At 41.0% G+C, this 24,895-nt stretch overlaps 1 protein-coding gene across 1 annotated transcript; it reads right to left on the bottom strand.

Annotated features, from left to right (window-relative positions):
• Positions 1 to 1,057: 1,057 nt before the first annotated feature.
• On the bottom strand, positions 1,058 to 15,953 carry LOC148643926 (keratin, type I cytoskeletal 18). Its single transcript, XM_088614620.1, has 9 exons — positions 15,797 to 15,953; positions 14,130 to 14,515; positions 12,571 to 12,653; positions 11,173 to 11,329; positions 9,691 to 9,855; positions 8,222 to 8,347; positions 4,084 to 4,301; positions 3,554 to 3,579; positions 1,058 to 1,423 (listed from the first exon to the last, which is right to left on the bottom strand). Exons 2-9 carry the CDS (start codon positions 14,505 to 14,507, stop codon positions 1,311 to 1,313), a joined length of 1,266 nt encoding a protein of 421 aa, XP_088470746.1. The 5' UTR covers positions 14,508 to 14,515; positions 15,797 to 15,953; the 3' UTR covers positions 1,058 to 1,310.
• Positions 15,954 to 24,895: the final 8,942 nt, after the last annotated feature.

Raw genomic sequence — 24,895 nt, forward strand, 5'->3', positions numbered from 1 at the left:
CTAACATGAGTAGACATTAGACATTATTAACCTGCGATTAGCTACTATCCCACTGCTTGTGCACTGGCAGACAAGAATGTTTGTCGAAGTCTTTCCAAGTGCTAGACACATTTGTGCCTAATATTCAGTTGATTATATTGTAACATAACTTTATTAACTCTATACAATTTCTTGCATTAGGAATTCGTCTTCTCACATACCTCAGCTTGCTCTCTATGAGACATAAACAGAGAGAGAAGCTGGGGGTCAGAGATTGTACAGCACCCCTGGAGCAGCTGGGGTGAAGGGCCTTGCTTAGGAGCCCAACAGAGTAGAATTCCTCTGCTGGCTGTAGGATTTGAACCGGCAACCTTCCAGCCACAGGCGTAGATCCTTAGCCACAGAGCCACCACTCCACCCAAGTGGAGTAATGTAGCTCTTACATTAGAGATGAAATGTCCAATGGCTTGGATTCCAGCACCTAATTTTCAATTAGCAATTGATTAAGGCCCAAGCAATCTGGTGATTTAATGTTTTAGTCAAATGATTATTTCAATTAAGCAATTATGATCAGAAGTGATAAGAAAAGTAATGGACCCTCAGGTCCTCAAGCCCTGATTACTTATGAATCCCAGGGTGTGTTTTGGATTTTAATTCCTAATTGCATAACTGACATTTTCTGAGCTACACCATTTCATAATTCATTTGAGAGCTGAAAACAAGAAAGGCAAAGCGTCAAACATAGCTGCTAAATCTGAACTGAGCACATAATGAGTTTGATTTTTACAGTTAAGGTTTTCACCTGGAATAGAGACCTGCACTTGTTCAGGAAGTTAAACGATTGGATTTTTAGGATTGCAATGAAGAATGTCTTTAATTTAAAATCTAAGACAAAAGGCACTGACACGGTCAATTTCACTTTCAAACTTAAATCAGTTGAACTTTGTAAGGATGATACATGTAATGAGCAACAGAGTGGACAATGTCATTAACCAAGAGACAGTAAGGTGGATTTCTTCTCTGGTTCAGTCTTGCGGGATGAATATGCAATCAAAGAAAACTCATGTAGAAGCAAAACTTGGTGTGAAATTCTTTATTACTGTTCTTAACCAGAAGATATTAAGATATCATAAGAACAATGGAAAAAAAAATAAGACAGGAACAGTGAAGCTTGTTTTGTTACTTTCTGACAAAATACAGTATCTCAATGCACCATAAAGCAAAAATAGAAACATATAGAATAAAGTCCCTACACTTCACTATGACCAGAAAGGAAACAGTTTAAGGTTTAACAATAGGCATTGGAATATCTGTGCACCACGAAATTTGTCTCATTTTTTCTTCTCTTCAATCTGTTCCACTTCGCTGGACTCATCCACAATCTTGCCGTTAATCATGGTCTGAGTGACAACCTTCACAATCTTTCTCGTCATCACATCAGGCTCTGCAGGAAAACAGACAAGATTAGCAGAATGTGACACTCGAGGACACAGGAGAAAAGTTTTTCATGTACGGGAAAGGCCCAGAGAGGTTAGAAATCGTCCTGCTCCACTGTTATGGTGCAGAAACAACATGATTTCATTTCATTTCAAAAGCTCAGGTTTAAAGGGCATATGCATAACAGCAGATAGGAAAAATGTAGATTTTTGCCGATATATAGTCGTTTCCCCAATAAGGACCCCACATTTGTGAAAATAATTATGTAAACTGTTTAAATAGTTTAAATCCACAAATTCAGGGAGCACTCATCAGTTCACATATGTACTCTCATATATGAATTAACTGTCTTCATTTAGGAGAACTGAGCATGTCTCAGGTATTTCTTAAAATAGGTACAATAGGTAGAGCAATAGTGGTCTGTCTTTATCCTGGGGATCTGAATGTGTCTTTCAGTCATATTTAATCATCTAGATGAGATCATTACTGGTCTTGAGGGACTAATCTAACAACTTTCCACAGCTGAGCCTCAGGTGCTGATTCTTTAAGGAGACCTTCAGGTCAGTTGTAGGAACTTTAAGGGCTAAAGGATATTCAGCGTTTTGTTGCAAATGACCTTTCAATTATTCAATGTAATACACCATTACCCGTGTCCCTAATTAGGATCACAAGTAAATAGCTCCAAGTCTTTAAAAAAAGAGATTAATTTAATGATTGGTTATAAAACCTCCCGATTGGGGGTCTCTTGGAGCCCCCTTCTCCATCATCTCAGAATAAATCAGGCATGAAACCTTCATTCTTAAATGGGTAATTTAATCAAAGTCTGAATCAAATGAAAATACAGGACTTCATATTTCAAGGCTGGACTAAAAATGTCAATAATGAAAAAATGGCTTCAATTTTGTGTTCACAAAGCCTATACAAGGTTCCGGGCTACATTGCTCGTATTCTGTGGTAGTCCTCAAATCTGTAATCCACTCATTCCAGTTACAACCTGGCACATGAATAACCTTTCAGTTTTGCGTTTATTTGTATCAACGGTTTCTAGGGATCAATCTGGCTTCGGTGTCAATTTAAAATGTCATTAAAATAGCATTTATTTATTCAGTGCAACGCTGCATTCTGTCCATGTTAACGGTGTTATGATAAAGCTTTTGGCACAAGCTCTCAAAGCAAAGTGTGTCAAAGTTCAGCCCATTCAAAGAGCTAACACACATTATCACAAGGCGACAACAATTAAGACAGATTAGACTTTCACACGGGTTTCATAGGAGGAAGTAACATCCTACTTTCCAGTGACTGCTGTCACTCCAGGCTATAGGAAGTCTGCAAATTTAAGCCTTTACAGGGTGAGTCACCTCCAAAGTTAATGGTTTTATGATGATTATCATACAGAGTGTTTGTAAGTATTTTTTTTATGACATCATCTCAGGCACAGGCAATTGTCACAATCATCACCACGCAGACTTGGGCTGCTATGGAAACGACAGAATTCCCATTTCAGGGAATCTTAAGGAGGATTTAATGCCGATATTGCTAGGCAAAGAGTATCCCACATTGCTCTGGAATGTGTTGATGTGATGCTCATAGATACTGAATGACATTGAAGTCGTGAAACTGGCAAGCTTGGAGAGACAGGGGTGATCAATTCTGTCTTCACAATACCCATAGTACTGAACAGCTTGAATGCCTCTCAGCCTTAACAAACAGGAAGGCTTAGGAAGCCAAGGGCAGCTGTGCAGTGAGCATTCTTTCTTATCATGTGTAAGAGGGTAATGATTCCTCATGTGCCTCCTCTCTTATCAGTCTACCACTGGGTCAAGGATTCTCCTGAGTTATATCTCCTGCAGGATTGAGCCTCCATGTGAAAGAATCAGAGGACTGCCCTGCAGTTTGGAGGAAGCGTCGGGGGGGCAGGGTTGTGTGAAGTCCCTGTTATTGTCAGACTTCGCAAAGTGCTGTTCTGTTGCCAGTACATAACAATCTTGTGAAGACCTGTATGAACTACAAAGGAGTCTCAGACTCTGCATTGTATAAAAGCGAATCTGAGGATCTGACTGAAACTCTCTGTGCCTTAATTTTTTTCCTGCTTTGCCACCTCTTTGGGTGAACGCAGGATGGTGAACAGTGTACTTACTCTTGGGTGGAGGTGGCTCCTTAGGCCTGTAAAACCAAAAAAGAAATGTGTCACTCCAATGGTCATAAATATTCAGCAACAGAACTATTACCTTAGTGTAACTAAATCAGTTGCATCCCAAAAGAAGCACAAGACATTCATTTTCATTATAACTCGGGTGCATGCTGGGAGTCTGTGAAGCATTAATTTAATTTAAAAAATCCTGGACTGCAGGAATTGTTTTGGGTTTATTCCAAGAAATATAGATATCTTTACTTATAAATACCATGACTCATACAGTACCTACTGTGTATAAAATTAGCACGTGGAGCAAACAGACATTCAAGTACAATAGCTAGTTTGTACTCCACCCAGCTGATGTCTTTTGATCTTTCAACCCAGGTGGGAGTATTCTCGTCAAAAAAAGAAGGAAAACTTGATGTTGCAGATTTACAGCATAATCTGCACGTGAGGTCTTACATTCTGGGCAGAGTTCATAGGACCCTGACCCAGTCCTTTGAGAAGTGGAGAAAGCTTAGGGGTTTCCTTACACTTCCTCTCCTTCCAGCAGGCGCCTGTAGGTGGCGATCTCCATCTCCAGGTTCTGCTTGATGCGGAGCAGCTGCTCGTAATCCGTCTTGTTGCGCTGCATGTCCAGGCGCAGCTGGGAGAGCTCCTCCTCCAGATGGGCGATCTTCATCCGCAGGCTCTCCATATCCGCGGCGTACTTCTGGGTGCTCTCCCCCAGGTTGTCCTCCAGCACGCCCACCTGGAGAAAAGAGTCCCAGGAGATGTTAGCCCCTCTTCTCGGCTCGTTGAGCCCCCCCATCGGTCTGGTTTTTAATGTATCCATTCCACTTATTCCGATATTCGTAATCAGGCCACTTATTTGGCAGGGTAATATGACCAGGAGCCATATCAACCTGCAACTCATAACTGAAGCTCAGCAGGTGTGAGCCTGGCCAGTACCTGGATGGGAGACCTGGGAAAGCGAAGGTTGCTGCTGGAAGAGGTGTTAGAGCAGCCAGCAGGGGGCGCTCACCCTGTGGTCCATGTGGGTCCTAATGCCCAAGTATAGTGACGGGGACACTAGACTGTAAACAGGCACTGTCCTTCAGATGAGACGCAAAACCGAGGTCCTGACTGTCTGTAGTCATTAAAAATCCCAGGGTGTTTCTCGAAAACAGTAGGGGTGTTACCCTGGTGTCCTGGCCAAATGTCCACTTGGCCTTTACCAATCATGACTTCCTAATAATCCCCATCTGTGAACTGGCTTCATCACTCTGCTCTCCTCCCCACTGATAGCTGATGTGTGGTGAGCGTTCTGGTGCACTATGGCTGCTGTTGCATCATCCAGGTGGGGCTGCACACTGGTGATGGAGGGGATCCCCATTACATGTAAAGCGCTTTGAGTGGAATGTCCAGAAAAGTGCTGTAAGTGTAAGGAATTATTACTTATTTAATTCAGTAGCTGTTTTACACCTTTTCTCGTCTGCAGGTTCTGGTTCAGCACAGCACAAGGCGATGTCGGTTTTGATTTCTGCTATTCAGTCTTAGTCTAGTCCCGATCACGTGCTGCTAGTCTCTCACTTCCAGCCAAACAATGACCGAGTCATCTTCCTCCCACAGCAATCGAATAAAGAGAACAGTCCTTGTCCAATATCCTTGTCATGCTAAAAGACAATCCAGGAATTATATAAATATTAAAATGGCCCTACAGTAGATCTTCCAGTTAGACGCTGAAAAAAATATAAGCTTTAAAATGGAAGCTTGTTGCTTGCGAGAAAAGTGATTGCCTCGATTTAAGCCAGTCATGCAAAAGATTTACAGACTAATGTCTTTTCTCCGCAAAGTGACAGGTGACTCATGACGAGGGGTGTCCCTGGAAGACTAAAGGACTGACAAGCACAAGAAGTTAAGAATAACAATTCCTTACATTTATACAGTGCTTTTCTAGTCACTCAACTCAAAGCGCACAGCAGGAAAGCTCCCCACACACCAGCTCTCAGTGGGGAGGAGAACAGAGTGATGGAGCCAGTTCAGAGACAGGGATTATTAGGAGGCTATGATTGGTAAAGACCAGGGGGATTTGACCAGGATGCTGGGATAACACCACTACTCTTTTTGAGAAACACCCTGGGATTTTTAATGACCACAGAGAGTCAGGACCTCGGTTTTACATCTCAAAGTAAAGGTGCCTTTTTACAGTATACCTTCACTATACTGGGTCATTAGGACCCACACAGACAGACCGCAGGGTGAGCGCCCCCTGTTGTCCCCAAGAAATAAACAACCCCTTGGATCATTCTTGGATAATGTCCTTCCTGAGCAGGGAAGAGGCACGCTGGCAAAGACACTTGGAAATCCCTGTTACAGAAGCCTGTTTTGGGCCCTTCTCTGAGAATACTTCACTGCCTGTGCTTCTCCAATCATCCCATTGCGAAGACACATTTATTTTTTAACACTAGCATTTCATCGCTCAACACATTTTTTACATTGCTACAGCGCATGAGAAATTGCGTAGGATATCAAAGTCAATTAAGAAATATTTCACCATCTGTCTGCTTTGGTATGAGTGTTGAAATCTTTGTCACGAACCTATCGTCTTTTTTGTTGTTGCTGTAACCAGTAATGCTGGTAATGGAACCTGAGAAAGCCAGTTATTAATTAATAATTAGTGTCTGTAGGAGTATCAATCTGGATTTGCTGGATTAGACGTGTAATACGAATGGAACCTGGTTAGGAAATGATGTCTAAATCTATCGATTAACTGGAGATATTTTTGGAAAAGGATTATTTGTAATTCATAGTCATTTCTGCACACTGCAGAATAAAACACGTTCAAACTGAGGAAAACAACCAACTTCAGAGCAGAAGAACTCAAACCAAAGTTTGTGCTGTTTGTTCTGTGCCCTTCACACAAGAAGGGACACAGAAACCTTAAACCCAGAGAAAGCCACAACAAATGTTTTTTTTTTTCCAGGAGCACAAGACTTCAGTAATATCAATAGTATATGATATTATGTTATTCCAGATTGTACCTCACAATTCTGATTCTATCATAATTCTAAACTAGAAAAATGAGAGCTGTTTATCTCCTGCAAAAGCTGCCGATTGCAATGAAATCGAGAGTTACTAATTTGGAAAGGCGAATGACGCCCTTCAGTTGACAAAGGTGAGTCAACACTACATTTGAACAGATGCAATTAGAACGCAATCATTTGATCTTGATTCATCTACTGCACACAATGGCAGGGAAACGTTCCACTGCTTTAGCTGTGGCTGACGCACAATGGACTGCAGAAAAGTCTCATCCTGTGAAAGAGAATTTGAAACACATTTGTCCTTGGCATTGCTTGTTTAGCCCTGCTGGGACAAAGGTAACATTAATTAATCTGTCTTCATTCATTCAAGATAAAAGGGGAAATGTAGCAAATATGGGCTTAGCTTAGATGGGACACAGAGTCAATACAGGAACTGTCTGTCTGACTGTCTGTCTGCAGAAGTGATAATTTCAGCTATGAGGATAGCACAAATGCCAGCTTTTCAAGATGGGTCCCATTGTTTTCCAAAAAGTGCTAGAACTGAGGTTATTTTAAGAAGTGACATGAATCATCTAATCAACAGGGAAAATAAAAAGACATCTCCAATGTATTTTTGAAGTTTTAATATTTTCACAATCTCTTTTTCGGTAACCGTTTCTGCTTTGAACTGTAGCTAAACCTAGGTGTTTTTCACCCCTTCATCACAATCATCTTATTAAACACCTACAATAATGTAACTTATTAAACAAAACAACCCCAAACTAAGGGTTATTTCTGATGTGACAAATCTTCTAAAATTACCTCAGAGACACAGTTTAGTCCCCCAAGAAACAGGACCCAGAATACCTGACTTTTCAGCTTTTAGAGTTTATTTAACTTTTTCTTAATTTTCCTATTAGATTGTCATACTAGACTGTATTGCAAAGAATGAGTTAGGAACAGCTAACACAAACAAGTGTACAGCTGTACACCATCAGACAGATGGGCTTTCAAAGTTTTTTTTCTGCTCTGATTGAACTTTTCTTGAAAGTCTCCTCTTTAAGAAAAAAAAACCCCATCAAAAATACGACAAAGGATAAAAAGGCTAGACCTCTGTCTGACATCTTAGCCACCTTTATTATTTTGGTTTGGGGAGTTTTACAGATAGCGGTGGTGGTTAAGTCTTCTGAGGCCAATGCTAAACTGAACAACACAGAGTATCTCCAAATGGTAAAAATAGGCAAAAATATCATTTACTTTAGACGAAAGCACCAGCCAAACTAATTCACATCACCAGTCGCAATCATAAGCTGTGGAATCCTATCCTGCAAATTACAGGTATGCCCGGCTGTTAAAGTTGCAGATACCTGTGATCTACATGTATACAGTGTTAATATAGTCACCAGTTTTTGATTTAGTCACAGTCTTAGTCAAGTTGACTATGTCTATTAGACATAGTCACTTTCTAGTCACCCGCTTTTAATTTAGTCTAATCGACTACATGTTGATGATAAAACAGGTCGGGGAGGAACATTTTCCTCATAGGTTTCGTGGCCTTAACACTGCATGTGTATTCATGGGGATGACGATGATTAGGCTTTGTGATGCAACTCACACGGGAGGTCAGCCGCAGGGACAGACCGGACAGCGGCTAGCTGAGCCTCACCTGCTTCCGAAGGCTGTCCAGCTCAACTTCAAGCCCCTGCAGGAAACGTCGCCTCTCGCTCAGCTCGCTCTGGGCATTCTGCAGAGCCTCGTTGCTCTCCTTCACCTCCACCTGCACCGTCTCCAGCTGCAGAGAGAGAGAGAGAGAGACACCAGGCACATTGCTGGAGCATGACCAGCAGACCAACGCCAGGGAGTTCTCCCGAGCTTAAACCAATGTCTGCCAGGCTGAGGAAAAATAGGGCCAAGCATCAAAAGCAGAAAAAGTCATTACCCACATCTTGGCTCTGTGGCTCAGGATCTGCGCCTGTGGCTGGAAGGCTGCCAGTTTGTATCCCGTGGCCAGCAGAGGAATACTACTCCGCTGGGGCCCTGAGCAAGGCCCTTAACCCCAGCTGCTCCAGAGGTGCCGTATAAAAATGGCTGACCCTGCGCTCTGACCCCCAGCTTCTCTCCCTGTCTGTGTGTCTCATGGAGAGCAAGCTGGGGTACGCGAAAAGACAAATTCCTAATGCAAGAAATTGTATATGGCCAATAAAGTGATCTTATCTCTCACCTGGGGGAGGCAGTGCTTTCTATTTAGCTGTGAGGGTGTGTGTAAAGTGCTGCCTATTGTCGGTTCACAATTCACTTGTGGTTACAGAAATTTGCATCTGCGCCCTTTTAATTTCCATCCTTGGACTCTGAAATTTCCATCTGTCTTCTACCCACGAGAAAAGCACATGCCCTCATGCCGTTTCACCACAAAGCTTCTGTAGTCCTAGGCGTTTTTCACTTAACATTACATACAAAAAGGCTCTTGTTCGTGCATGATAAAGAGCAAAGAGCAAAACGCAGCTAAAATGCAGACCAGACACATTTACATAATTTAGTGCTATATCGCGTGGACGTGAACCCAGCCGATCACATCAGGTCCTTCACAAAGCCGCACCTGTCGGTGACCTCGAAGGGCCAAGCGATGAGTGATTAGTCAAATCAGCACTGAGCTAGTTTTGTGAATAAAGGCTGCTGCATACAAGGGAATATTGTGACAGAACACACTCTGTTTTCTGGACACTAAAGATTAATTCACATTAACACTGGGTTACATTTGGTTTTCCTCCAAAATGGACATTATTTTTAAATAGTTCAGATGTGCAGCTGCATCAGCATGCGTAGGCTGCAGAGGAACAAGTAATAGGTTTATTCCATGCTGAAGAGAGCAGAAACAAAAACACAACGTTTCGGCTGTGGCGCCTTCTGCGGGTGTGAGCGCTTGTGTTTTCTTTCTTTTCTTTTCAGCATGGAATAAAATTATTTTTATATACTATACATATATAATATTTTATATTATTTATACTGTATATACAATACCTGTCTGGGTGCTGTAATTTAGAGGAATCTGTGTCATACCATTTTCAGGAAAGGGTTTGGCTGAGGTAAAGGGCGGATTTGTGCGCCAGACATCATGGCCCAGTAGGCCTCACTGACCTTTTTCTGGTACCAGGCCTCGGCCTCCTCCTTGTTCTTCCGCGCAATGCCCTCGTACTGGGCGCGCAGCTCGGCCAGGACCAGCCCGAGGTCCGGGCCCTGCGCCGCGTCCACCTCCACGTTCACCTGCTCGTTGGCTAAACGATCCCTGAGGGCTGCCACCTCCTGGAAGGACAAAGCAGACACCCAACACCCGAGTGAGTGAGTGGCGGTGCTTTCTTTCACACAAGAGCCAGGTGTTGTAGGCCTCAAACGGGAAAACAACATTCTCTCAGAAAGAGGAAGGTGAGAATTTCACATAAATTATTAACCTACTTCCTCTAAATAGTTAACAGTACAATGTAGAGGCCCCAACAGGCTTGTGTCAAATTTCAGCCCCCTTTGACTTGCTTTGTATGTCATTTATCCTCAGACTCAGAGTGATAGTTTTACAATGAGGCTCCCCGCCCGCTGTCTAAATAAGCCCGTTTGTCAGCTCCCAATGTTATTTTATCTGTTGTGTTTGCTGTATGCATAACTGTATCTACACAACAACAAAAAAAAAACTGGGAGGGATTTTCTGTTTGCTATCGGATTTGCCAGAGGGAACATCAATAGCTCCCCCACCCTAACGGAGATTAAAATTAACCCCCTGCTTCCTCGACACTTCCATCTGTAAATCATGATTTTGTATTTCAATAACAAATCTTCCTCTTCCCCAGTAAAGTAGTAACAAAAGGCTGTGAACTAGGGATAGATTACAGTATTCTATTCCTTCCCTTCAGCTGGAGTTCTCTAAAGATTCATTTCAAATATAGGCCAACGAACAGAAGGCCTAATATTTTAACAGCTATCCAGCTCCATACTGCCTGAAGTATCACTCCGAAATTAAGTATTCTAACTCTTAAGAAGGCACTGCAGAAATCATGTTCCCAAAATGCCTTCTAAATGATCTTTAAAATGAATTGCTTCCTCTTCATTCCCAAAGAACTGTAAACGAAGTACATTTGCAAGAGATTAAAATCCTTATTAATCAATTTCTGAATGTGCTGTTAAGTGTGTTAGAAACAGGCTGTGTGGTAGTGACCAGGGAACAGTCAAGCGTACATTTCTAAACTCAAGGCCTACTGTTTCTTATTGATCCTTACGGTAAATAAGATGAAACGATCCGGGCTTTCTTTTTTTTTTTGGCATTCAAAAAAGAGATTTGGGTTTAAAGCCACTGAAAGACAAAGCAACCCAAAGTTGATATGGTACCGCCCTTATCCTCTTGCTGCCTCACACAAAAGCTATGGAACAAATGGAATCTGTTTGAAGCCATGGGGTCATCCCTTCAGCTGTGGGATAAAATGAACCTGTTGTTGGTCAATGACGAAGCACTTTCAAGGTCACAGCAAAGATCGACACAAATGGGATATATCCATGCCTGTTCACAGGGCTCTAATTCAGTAGGGGAGTTTGTAGACTTTGTTTGTAGGGCTTGTAATCGGAGGCTGGACCTACCTCCTCATGGTTCTTCTTGATGAAGTACAGCTCCTCCTTCAGGCTGTCCAGGTCCCCTCTCAGAGAGGCGATGATCTGCTCGTGGTCAGTCTTGGCCTTCCTCAAGGCCTGGCAGTCTCTCTCCACTGACTGGCTCAAGGCAGCCTCCGTCTCCCACCTGTACCCAGCGACGACAAAAGGGAAATCGTTTCGACCTGTGTCCTCTTTTATAGACTGTCGTGACTCCCGTAGAAGTAAAAAATTGTTTTGGCGAATACAAGCGCAGTGATTCATCTTTCCTATCATCTCAATGGCAGTGATTCTTCGTCCCACTTTAAGAAGCGCTGGCTGAGCTCCTAGCTGAAAACTGAGCAGAAACGCACTGAAAACTGAGCAGAAAGTTGTGGGGGACTGGGGAGGAGTTCATAAAAGAGGCATGGAGTTATTTCATGGAAGATCTTTAAAGCATGGATTCATGTTATCATGGGGAAAACCGGACTAGCTGCTTGTAGGATATGAGGGTAGCCAAGCGTATTATCTGTAAACACATTTGAAGAGGATGTTTCAGAAATGGCACTTGCACGCTTCTGATTTTATATTGTCCTGTTCATCAAAAAACAAAACATGAACGGAATTGAAAGCTCTGAATTGAAAACATTGAAAGACTAACTTTCACTGCTGTTTTGTGCTGCAAACAATAAGGATGATTACCTCCTCTTTGAAGCACACTTGTGAATCATTTCCTACATGTACTGTAACTATATTAGAGGCACATAATGGTTAGTTTCGTCCCATTACTGGTCTTAGTCTGTACTTTGTACGATGCAGGAGAATTATAAGTAGAGCTGAGGTACAACTGAGGTTTAACCTTTCGCTGTCCTAAACTGCCCCTCTTATAACCAACACCAGGTGGACAACTGGAACATCCGCAAGATTACAGCTGGATTTAGCCCCTACCCTGGAAGGCTGTCAAAGGGGATGGGAACCTTAACAGCTTTTTTTTCTTCCCTCAGGGCACTTTCTCCAAATCACGATTGAATGATTGAATAATTCCTACTTTCCAGTAGGAGTTTGTTCTTTCGTCACAAGTTCCTTGAATCCTAAATCGTAATGTGCAGAAACTGGAACAGAGAATGTGATGTAATGCGCTTACGTAGAACATGCTGTTGTCACAGATTGGTTTTACCACGCTGTCGGTCGTAACTTTTGATAACCATGATTTACTACTTTTACTGTGCTTTACTACGGTATACCTTAGTATGTAAACTGTTGTTTACAAACACTATTAATAGGAAATCAGGTATGGAATTTGCTAAGAATTTGTTTAAAAGGAGATTCATCGCAATGTACAAAGTTTGCCATTGAAATGAAGTCTTTCTCGGTGGAACGTACTTGTTTGTATGCCCTATACACACTTACTTGACTCTGAAGTCATCCGCAGCTAGTTTGGCGTTATCGATCTCCAGCAGGATTCTAGCATTTTCCAGGGACTTTTTTCGGACCTAGAAAGGCAGGAAGCGAGAATCCTGAAGCGCTGCATCCAAGCGTGACGTTCAAACAAAAGGGCAATGTTTAATGCCACGCTGTTGTACTGTCTCAGTAACATCCACCTTAACTTGTGGTTAAGAGATTTTGCTTTGTGCATGTGAAGTGACTGTGTAAATATCCAAAGAAAATATCAGGACAGAGAAGATTTGCATTGAAGTATGTAAATACGATTTGTTTATATTTGCCGTGCAAATTGTTTTAGCTGCAGTAAACCATTCTAAAAAAATGGTTTACTTCAATAGTGCAGGGGAAGTATATTAGTCAATTCTAGACATTACCAGTGCATGCCAGATAGCATAGGATTACACATACAAAAATATATCATTTCCATGAATCTTTCCACAAATGTTCACCGACCTCTTATTTTTCATTAATTCAGCTGACATGTTTATCCAGAACAATCTACTTTTGTATCCATTTATACAGCTGGGCATCTTAACTGGAATAATCTGAGTGTAGTACCTCACTCAAGGGTAAAATATCAGTTCCCCACTCAGGCACTGACCCAGAGTCCTAACCACTCCATCCACAATTTAAAAATCTATAGCCGGATGACTGTGCTTAAAATACTAGCAAACCATTTTCCAGGATTTACATTTTTTTGTAACGATACTGTAGGATGTGGTAACTGAAACCTCTCATTTTATCTGTCGTTACACAGCTCTGTAACACATATCTGTAAGATCCTTAAAAACATGGCAAACAAGACTCATGGCAAGTGAACTCTGGGGAATTGGGAGCTATATCCATTAAATACATCCATTAAAAAGATAACCTTTTAATCCTTACATTGGTACACAGCCTGAGTTAACCTAATATTTAAACATGGAAAGCCCCAGAAATACAGTTGATTTACACTCTGTATACTGCATAAGTGCAGTGTAAATAGAAAAAAAAACACTTACAGGGAGATTATGTTTCTCCAGTGCTACAGGGCAGAATACATAAAAGTGCAGAACTAAAAAGACACCGTGCCAAATTTACTAATTTCTTCTCGTATGAAAATCAGCGAATCGGAGCTACATTTGCCTCTTAAACAGTCATAAAGACAAAAGCAGTTGTTTAACCTTCAAATTGCTTTCCAGTGATGACTCACGCTGTAGCAACCAGCCACTATTTATAATGCACACAGTTTCTGACAGATTCCTACTCAAACACAAATTAGAAAGAGGAGAATGCCTGACATTATTAGCCTTGCTGTAAGAAGTCGCAGTGTTTAAGAAGTAGCTGTACCAGTGCTCTTTTAATAAGGCGGTTTGTAATTCAAAGAGAAGAAATGATACAATACGTTATAAGAACGTCAAGAAAGGACACCGATCAGAAGGGACTTTCTTCATCTGGCCACTTCAATGTAAAAAGACCTAGGAATGACAAGGAGACGCAAGAGAAACAGGGAAGAGGTCAGAGGTGACAAGGGGGCTAGGACTCACCTCCTGACTGAGTGCATGGGCCTGAGCCATCATGGCCTCAATATCGCGGGGCTTGGGGGCTCTCTCAACCATCAGCTTCTTGATCTTGAGCTCCAGCTCCGCGTTGGACTTCTCCAGGGAGCGCACCTTCTCCAGGTACTTGGACAGGCGGTCGTTCAGCCCCTGCATGGTCTCCTTCTCGTTTGGGACCCCGGCGCCGCCGAGCACGGCCAGCCCGTTGAGGCTGTTCCCCACGGAGGTGGCCCGGGACAGGGAGGCGGAGGTGAAGGAGATGGGCGCCCGGGATCGATTCCACGAGCTCTCTCGCAGGGACGCGCTGGAGAAAGAGGGCTTGCGCCCGCTGGTGCTGAAGCTCCTCATGGACATGGTCGACGTCATGGTAACCGCTGAGGACGGCAGAATGAAAACAAGGGGCCCGTTTTCAAAACCACAACTTCTGAGTCTTGTTTTTGAAATACTTTCTTTTTAATCAAAGGTTAAAGCGGCAATTCAATATACCAATACTTTCTTGACTCTGTATTATTGCTAAAAAGATAATATTGCGAAAAAAGGTTGGACAAAACAGGACCGTCATACAAAGAATGGATTAAAGAGGCTGTATCACAAGAAAAGATTTTATATAATTAACAGAAATATAGGAATATAGTATAGGAATGAGTATAGGAAAGTTTTGGGGCCCGTGAGAGACATACTTGAATGGCACAGGACGTTAAGAATATCAACAGGAAGTTTTTGAATTAATCTTTTTTTTTCTTGTTGTTTTTTACTTATTTTTTGTGAATGTAAGAAAAAAACAACAACCAAAAAACAGAGTGACAAAAAGAGAAAGAAGAGAAAAAAAACCCCAAACTTTTGAGTCTTCAAGTGCCCCAAAATGACCTATCAGAGAATAGAGAAAGGACATCCATCCATTTAGAGGTCTGGTGTCGGTCATGGTTCCCTGTTTCATGGCTAGTTAAAAGAATCTCCTTGAACGGTTATGATTTGTTCTAATCTGAAGAACGATAGATATTTCCTGAGGGATTCGTTGAGACCCTAATGGAACAAAACATAAATTGCCCTCTTTTTCCTGAAATACATACGGCGCAGGAGGGAATACTGACTTTAAAAAAAAACGGAAATGGGAAATTAAAAACAGCAATCCGTTATTTTCTGTAGGCATTTAAGTGTATTTTTGTAAATTAACACCTGGTCACTTAAAAAGTAGAGAATATCACTTGCGATATTAGCTTTTAAAATTAATATTGTGCAATACAAAATATTGTTTAAAATTATTTTAGAATCTTTATACATATATATTTAACAAAGGAAGGTTGTGTACAACACCACCTCCACAAGCAAGAACTTGATGTTTCAACCTGGGAAAGAAAAAACAATACAATTTAAGTCTTAGAAAAATTAAACATATTTAATACCAGGTGTCTAACAGACAACATACAAGTCCATCTTGTACAGATTCACAATGATGCAGCTGAAATGAAACTTTACCCTACAGAAATCAGGTAAAAAGATTAATGACATACAAAACAGGGACATTTTTTTAAAGAAAGACGTATTATACAGGTTCAGAAGACAACTAGAAAAAATAGAATCTAGGAATCAGGTATACATTGATCTTTGTAGTATCCTCACAGAAAAACTAAAAAGAGATAAAGTGTTGTACTTACTGAGATACAGTATAGCCCAGACTGCAGTAAATAGTATTTCTCAAGGAAATAGTCTCTCCTCTGACCACTGCTGAAACCAGTGACCTGAATATAAAGGACTCGCATTTGCATTTCCTACAGACACCTGGCTGAGGCGTGGCTTCAGATGAAAGCCTACACTGTTATCTCTCAGATCTGCATGCATGACTGGAGCGACTACAGGATCAGCCTCTCACCAGCAGCCTGTGAGGAGAACCTGCACGAAAGAAAATGCTTAGCAGAATTAAAAACTGTACAGGGTGGGTGGTTGTCACTTACTGCTGTGAAGAGTCCTGCCATTCCCCGAGTGAACAGCCGACACCTGTGAACTGAAGAACGTGAAGACAAGGGCATTGGTCCTTGAAGTAAAGAAGGCTGAATGCAGTTTGGTGGATATATCGATATATAAAGAATGACAATGCTAAAACTTCATGGCCAAAGTTGAGTTTTATTTAATATAACAAAGGTACGCACTTTCTCAGTTGTTTGCAAACAGCGGGGAATGTGGAGATGAACTTCACTTTGGTTGATATTAAGGTTAAAGATGACAGTGACAAAGTCATACAGTGAACACCACTTAAAATAAACACTCGGTGATCTTCAGGTGATGATTTTCATGATATTGTAGAATTTAAACTACTAATAGCAAAAACAAAATAACACCTCTTTCCAATTTATTTACAACGTTCGGGGGCTTTTATTACATCGATTCATAGTATATACAATTATAACCGTAAGAACATCTGTACGCAAATGGTTGTAGGAGTCTGGAACAAGCTACCCAGCTTACATTGTTGAATATTCTGTTTCTTTCAAGAAATAACTGGATGAGATCCTTGCATAGCTGCCAGAAACCAAATGAAGTACAGTAGATGTGCTGAATGGTCTCTTTCAGTTTGTATAATTTCTTATCTTCTTATGTGTGACATGCAAAATATTAAATAATCAAAAGATTGTTAACATTTAAACCACTTGTCAAGTCTAAATCCAATTGCTACCTTTGTATTTGCAATTCTCTGCAACTACTTAAAATCATACCGAATCCCCGAGTCTGTGAAACAGACATGAAATGTCAGCTTTGCTCTGCTCCTTATCATACTGAATCAGGCTCAGTGTGTAGGTTAAGCTACTGCAATGTAATTAAATGATTAGAAATTTGAACAGATGAAGTCCCCAACCCAAGACATGAGCTGAATCACTTCGGAGTTGTGAAAGATCTTCAATTTCAGCTTGTTGAAATAAAGTGCATTAACGACGTTAAGTGGGAGACTTGATTTATGACGACCATGTTTTCCTTTGAATTGTTATGTTTAAAAAAGTTTTTTTTAAAGGATCACAGAGGAAGGAAAAACTAACGACTACTTGGTTTGCGTCAGTTTTGGTCTATGGGAGATTTAGCCAAATCCCTTTCATCAGACATTGGGAAGTCAGATTGCGAGTATATATGCTCACCCCAGCCTTAATTCACCATGACAGCCACTCCAAAAAAAATTACACATTACACACTAGTAATTTTTAATGCACTTTTTCCTATGTCAAGGTAAAGAGTGTATACTGTAATTATAAATGCAGAAGGAAAGGTGATATTGATTCAAGGCTGAGAATGTTTATTGAAAAAACACTGACTCTCTCACGAATAACAGGTTGGAGTTTGTCTTTGTCAGGACCACCTACTGTACCTCAGGCTGTGAAGCTCAGGACTGATCTTCGGATACAGCTGCTTTTATCTGACATGTGACACAGAGTCCACACAGGGAATTTTCCTTGATGCTACAAACAACCATTCAACTGAAGGGGTAGCACTTAATAAACAAGTCTCTAACACGTTAATAACTCATGCATGCAATAAAGTATTCATGTAAGAGAAAAATTTCTATTAAACACAGAATTAAGCATTAGTTAGCAATTAATTTCTACTCGTTTTTTAACACTCTGGCTATGCTCTGTTAATATGTTACAGGATATAAAGAATTTGCAGGCTAAAATGGTACATGAATCAATTCTTGTGTACAAACATTTTCCTATATATTAAATCCCATATAATATCTTTTTGAACCTTAATTTCACTTACTAGCATTGTCTTTTTTAGAAGAGCCAGTCTGTAATAAGATAAGATAAGATCACTTTATTGGCCATATATGATTACTTGCATTAGGAATTTGTCTTTTTTTGCATATCCTCAGCTTGCTCTTCATGAGACACACAGACGGGGAGAGAAGCTGGGGGTCAGAGCACAGGGTCAGCCATTGTACAGCGCCCCTGGAGCAGCTGGGGTTAAGAGCCTTGTTAAGGGGCCCAACGGAGTAGGATTCCTCTGCCGGCCGCGGGATTCGAACTGGCAACCTTCCAGCCACAGGCAACAAATAAAAGGCAGGTTGTTTAGGACAATGAGATAAAAAAAATACACATTTGAATTTCAGTGCACGACAAGGGTAAGGATACATATGAAACTTGGAAGCTGAAACAACATTTTTATTTGGGCTTGATGGCATTTTTTTTAATCTCCGAGAGGAGGTTTCAACGAGATTCAAAATCCTGACATTGCAAAACCTGCGCAGAAAATGGATTTTTGTTGGTTTTGGACACAATGGTGCAGGTACCATTAAAAAAAAAGCAAATGCTTGGTATTTTAATTTAAAGACCTGCTGATCTGGATGATTCCCAGGAGGCAAGCAGTTCTTGGAATGTGTCAAAATGTAAGCGCAGTATATGTGGCACCAACTCGAATTCTTAATTCTTACACTAATGCAAACAGGATGTGTGTCAGATGAAGCTGCACCCATTATTTGACATGGAATGCTGAGACGTGCATGAGAGTTATGTGCAAATGCCAAGCACACAAACTACAAATACGAAAAGGGCAACCCTGAGCTCGAAGACATTACTTATGTAAAACACTTTGATGTTCATGCTGACACTGTCTTCTATACAATGCAGGAAAGCAATAAAAAAATAAATAAAAAATTCAAAGGCAAACATAATCATAGGAGGAGTTTTAAGAATCTCCAGGCGGGTACATTCCCAAACTATCTACTGGCATCCACTGGCAGGGATTTTTGGACTTGAACAAAATAGACTATAAGGGCACCTGATTCAAGCATGCGAAATTCTCAGACATTGATTGACCAGGAGGCGTTACTTTACATGAAGGCCTGTGGGTGTGTGGAACACGCTCCCTAGCCATGTTGTCTTGGTGGATACCGGTGCTTCCTTCGAAGAAATTGAAGGATGAGATATTGGAACAATTAACTGCTCGGATAACCAAACGGGTCTGTTGTTCGCAAACCTTAGGCTCCTATGAAGACCTGAGTGTTAGATTTGATTGGCTATTTAGGGCTGATCTCCATATGAAAAGCACCGGCCCCCTCATTTCATTTGCCAGCGGGTATCAAGTCACCAGGCTGAAACGAGCCATGTTTTTTCCTCTTGTTTGTTTAAATATGGAACCTTTTACTGTATGTTATCTTTAAACAACATCTTTAACCTTAATAGATTGCTACACAGCCTAGGACATAAAGATCATTGAACGAACGGGCAGACAAAGATGGAAATGTGAGATTTCAATGGCTGTGCTGAGGAGACCAGACTCCTGACAATGCTATTTTGCAATCCGGAGGAATGCAAGGGAGTTCCAGTAATACAGCTCGGACAATGCAGCGAAAACACACAGGGAAAAAGAGACTCCTGGGAAATAACCTGACGTTGTTCAAAGAACAGCTCAAGGGAGCACAGACCAGAGGCTTTAACCAGAAGCTTCTGTTGTGGGAAATCCTTCATCAAAGGAGCAGGACACAATCTTGCGTGGATTCAGTTGTTTTATTGAGCTCAATAATGACATCAGTGCGCGTTGGGTCTGCCCCGCAGGACAGACAAACTGCAAGGGTTTTCCAGCTCTTATATACAGTATGATATCAGGAAGATGTTTTGTTTCACTGCTTCATGGGTATTCATCTTGCCCTTTGATATGTAGCAAGAGTTGACAGGTTGGTCCTGTCCCAAGTCCTGTCCTTTGATATGTAGAATGAGTTGACCAGTTTGTCCTGTCTCAACTCCTGTCCTTTAACGTGTAGCTGTCCTTTGTTGGAGCTGCTAAAGATGTTAAGACAGCCGACATATTACACAATGTGCTTGAATTAATACTGTAGTGTTGAATACGGATACATCATGTATATATTTTCCATCAATAATATATCTATATATGTGTGTTTTATGTTCTACCTCACTTAAGATGTTTTTAGACAGCACGCCTCTCATGTTTTTAAAGAAAACTGGGAACTGTTTTATTTCACTTGCTGATCGCTGGTGGCAAGAAGGAAAAGCTCTGGGCTGCATGAAGTGAATTCTACAGCAGAGATGGAGTTGCGTGCAAAAATGGAAAATGATGGAAATGTCCAGCATTTGGTGCTGCACACATCGGTGGATGGCGACCAGCGTGTTCAGGTGTTCTTGCTTGACAGCTCTCACTAACTCGAGATCTGCTTTGTTGGTGCACAACTGGTGGAGGACTGGGCATTCTCTTTGCTATTCAAAGTGCTCAAAAGAATCTTCTACTACATAAGCCCTAATACGGGGTTTCCCAACCTTTTTTTGGTTAGCTGAACCCCTTCAATCTAAATTATTTGCCTCAAGTACCCTCCTTGAGATTCTAATTAAATCAATCCTTTGAAGAAATGTAGATAAAATGCTACAGCAACTCTCTTAAAACGTTTCTTTTCACTTGGTAAAATATTAATATTACTACTGTTGGTTTTTTTTATTCGGATTATTATGTTGTTATGTATTAAGAGGACTATTTACCAACTCAAAACGAGCATTTAATAATAATAATAATAATAATAATAATAATAATAATAATAATAATTGCTTACACTTATATAGGGCTTTTCTGGACACTCCACTCAAAGCGCTTTACAGGTAATGGGGAATCCCACTACCACTACCAGTGTGCAGCCCCCACCTGGATGATGCGACGGCAGCCATAGTGCGCCAGAACACTCACCACACACCAGCTCTCAGTGGGGAGGAGAGCAGAGCAATGAAGCCAGTTCATAGCGGGGGATTATTAGGAGGCCATGATTGGTAAGGGCCAATGGGGAAATTTGGCCAGGACGCCGGGGTTACACCCCTACTCTTTTCGAGAAACGCCATGGGATTTTTAATGACCACAGAGAGTCAGGACCTCGGTTTTATGTCTCAGCCGAAGGACGGCCCCTTTTTTACAGTACAGTGTCCTCACTGTACTGGGGCATTAGGACCCACATAGACCGCAGGGTGAGCGCCCCCTGCTGGCCCTGCTAACCTTAGTTTTTCCCAGGAGGTCTCCCATCCAGGTACTGACCAGGCTCACACCTGCTGAGCTTCAGTGGGCTGCCAGTTGTGAGTTGCAGGGTGATATGGCTGCTGGCTCACACAATGGCTCATTTGCACTGGCATAAACCTGCTGCCGTTGTAAATTGGCTAACTTTGCCTTGAAATATTCAACTGGTTTTGTGGCCGGGTTTGCATGTCATGTTTCCAAGTGCCTTTTCAAGAAAGCTGGTTTCACACTTTCACATTTGTTTCGTTTAGCCTTGTCACTGTCAGTGCAGGTGTATCCAAATTTTAAGTACTCCTTGCTGTACTTACGGAGCGTTTCCAGCTATGGTGCTTTTGGCAGACTTTCGGCCGCCTTCTGGTGATTTTCTATCCATTTTGCTACGCATGAGCACGTATGATAGACGTGCTAACAACATACTGTATGATCACATGGCATTCAACAATTAGGGTAATTCTATCGGCTAATTCTGTCATTGGTTTTCGCATATAAAATCACTATAAAGTGTTACATTTGAATGTTTTAATGTAATATATTTTACTTAAAAGTATATATTGATTTTTAAAATTGAATTGAATCTGACATTGACGTTTCTCACGAACCCCCCTGCAGTACCGTCAGGAATCTCTAGGGGTTCGCAAAACGCCGGTTGGGAACCCCTGTCCTAATAAATTAAAACACACCTCACTACAAATACAACAGGCTCTGTGAGCTAATTCACCCCTATAATAAATATATCATGAGCAAAATGACTATGTACACATTTGAGGTAGCTCAGGTGGGCAGCTGCATCAGCGTGCGTAGGCTGCAAAGGAAGGAGTAATAGGTTTCTTCCCTGCTGAAAAGAGAAGAAAGAAAACACAACGTTTCGTTATGTACAAATTTGTCATAAGAACCTCATCTAGATGAATTCATTTAGTTCGATTGTTGTGCTTCAGATGACTTTAGGAAGTTCATGGCTTTCAGACCTATGTTTTAAATCCTCTTTACAATAGCTCCATTAGCTACTTTATTATACATAGCTAATTTCCAGATACATAGTGCTTTAGGAATTGAAAAATCTCACTGAAATCTTGCAATGGGAAGACTCCTGAGGAAGGAGATCATTAAAAAGCTTTATCCCAGCTGCAGAGCTAGGAAGTGACATTTAGTCTCCAGTAAGGTCTGTTTAGTCTGTTCACACAGAGTTGAACTTGAACCAGATTACCAAAGCCCCTCTGTAATAACCTATTCCTGATACATTTCCCATCATTACGATAAATGTCAGCAGCAACTGCCCCAGCTTAAATTGCACATTGAGGAAAACAGCTGTTTGTGAGTCAGACAAGGTGTCATTATCATAAACCTCACTTAAGCATTTCAGTCTCATTGCTAAATAAAATAATCTGGGTGGCAATGAATGTGCACAGGTTCAGTAACAGGTTCCTGTAGGGTGAGCTGTTAAACCTGAACTGCTTACATGCTTAAGGGGGCTTCTGTGTTTCTGATGCCCCCCCCCCGCAAAGAAACATTTTAATTTGTGTAGCATAATAGGAAATTGTTGACTAATTTCTGACTCCTTTTTAATTTCTCTCCAGTTCTCATCTAACACTGCGGTGTCTAACCAGTATATGCTGCGATATAATAATGGAAATGACCTACAGCACAAATGCTTATTCGTTTTGCCTTGGTTTGGCTTTGTTTTATGTCAAACACAAAAAAAGTATTTAAAAATACGTGTTATGTATAATACATAATAGAGCATCTTTCAATAAATGTCTGTGCTAAGTATAGTACTAAAAGGCTTTACGAAACCAAAAGCATCAATACACCTGCATTGCAAATTAAGCTCCTGGGAGATACTAAAGCAATTATACTGTTTACATAGATGTTGAAATTTTGAGTTTGAAAACGGAAGGTTTTTAGACCATTTTTACATGACCGAAAAACGTAATTTTTCTATACGTTTTAGGGAGGCAAGAATTCTTAGAGAATACATTAGTCATCGACACATCGACAGGTTTAGTTATTGATACATTGAGGTGACAAGCAACCTCCAGCTATTCAGATATGGAAAAATAAGAAGACTAGTTTGGATTACATCTTTCCTTAAAAACAAAAGAAAACACTAAAACATCCTGTTTGTTATGGCTATTCAAGATAGAACGTGTTTCGCACTGCATAGCGCGGTCAGTGGAGAATGATGGAGATAGTATTGTTTCATGCCATCTGCATCCAAAGAAGTGAGCTCTTCTAATAGTCGATGCCAAAAGTGCTATTATTTCTAGCTAGTTACTAGGGAACTATGGAACGGTTAGAAAGCTGTCTGCCTTCAGTATCAGACCTACCCCCAGAGATAAACACAAACACAGCAATCCCTTATCCGGCTCCTGTGGGCCAGAGTGTGTCTGTGGGTGTTCAGCCCAGCTGTGCTTATTAATTATCAAAAAGCTTAATTGGACCAATTTATTAATTAGCTTAATTGGACTAGTGAACAGCTTTTCCTGGCTTTTCAGCTGTTGCTTTGAAGAAATCTACAAAGCCTGCAGACACACTCCAGAAGATTGGGGAACTGTAAAAAATATCTTCTCTCCATTCACTGTGGTCTAGAAGGCATAGATAGCGAGTGCTGACACAAACTCCAAGGCACTTCTAGAACATGAGAGGACGAGCACCTACCATCAGGTTATACCACCGGACAAGTAATGTACAATGCAAATGTACTTTACAGGGCATGTGTTTAGAAATTTACAATACAAAAAGAATTAAAGGCAGCATGCATGCAATTTTGCTTGACATCAATATCCCAGCTCACAATGAACAGAGGCTAAAAACAGAGCAGACGTTAGGAACATCCTGTAGCAGTGAAGACAAAAGAATATGCCCAACTGCAGAAGTGAAGCCAAACGAGAAACAACTAGGAGAGAAAAAGTGATTCTGTGAATTATATTTACAAGAGAAATACAACATCATAATGCGTTATATGAGCTGATTAGACTTTGTCTCTGCAGCACTGTATGTGAACTGGCTTCAAAACCATTTTCTTCAGCAAACAAAACTCAATTAGCAGCAAAGTACTGGAATGATTATACCTAAAGCAGTTATCCCCATATTTGACTTCAGCTATTAAAGTAGTCAAAGGAACCCTGATTAACCCTGAAATATTCACACCTATTTAGATATGTTCTGTCTACTTTCACTCCTCTAGTGTCTGACTTTTTTATTATTGGAAGAAGCAGAAGAATACATGTGATCTCGGGAGACTCGAAAACGCAGGTCAAAATTCTGTTTTGCCATTAACACAAATGAAATACGGCTCACTGTAAGAAGCAAAACGCACCGAATGACAGCATATTCCTTGAATACCATGGCCGACAACAGCCGACAAATCTGAGCAAATGTAAAACAAATGTACAAACAAAAACTGCACAATGCTATGTAGACAGGTAATCAATATAATCAAACTACCACATCAATATTCTTCCAGGACTAATGCACCTGAAGGGGAGACTTCATTTTGAGACTCAGCCTCCCGAGTCCCCTAAATTCAGTTTAAATTCGGTTTTCCTCTGCATATGGAAACAGGAAGAACGAAGGTCTAGACATTTCTGGACTGCAGAGACATCTCCTGGACTCAGAGAGCTACTACAGTAAAGCTTGAACTCATTCTATTTCAGGAAAACCTTAGTCTAGAGACAATCATTATTATTATTATTATAATAATAATAATAAGCCCGATATAGACGATACAACAGCAGCCAGAGTGCACCAGTACACTCACCACACAC

This window comes from Lepisosteus platostomus, chromosome 21 (genome assembly GCF_059453375.1).
Source record: "Lepisosteus platostomus isolate fLepPlt1 chromosome 21, fLepPlt1.hap1, whole genome shotgun sequence".
Taxonomy (NCBI): Eukaryota; Metazoa; Chordata; class Actinopteri; order Semionotiformes; family Lepisosteidae; genus Lepisosteus; species Lepisosteus platostomus.

Coding starts and splice junctions, on each gene's coding strand:
- LOC148643926 (XM_088614620.1), bottom strand. CDS start 14,507: ATGACGTCGACCATGTCCATGAGGAGCTTCAGCACCAGCGGGCGCAAG. Junction 12,654..14,129: donor CCCATGCACTCAGTCAGGAG/GTGAGTCCTAGC, acceptor CTGCCTTTCTAG/GTCCGAAAAAAGTCCCTGGA. Junction 4,302..8,221: donor TGGACAGCCTTCGGAAGCAG/GTGAGGCTCAGC, acceptor TCTTTTCTCCAG/GTGGGCGTGCTGGAGGACAA.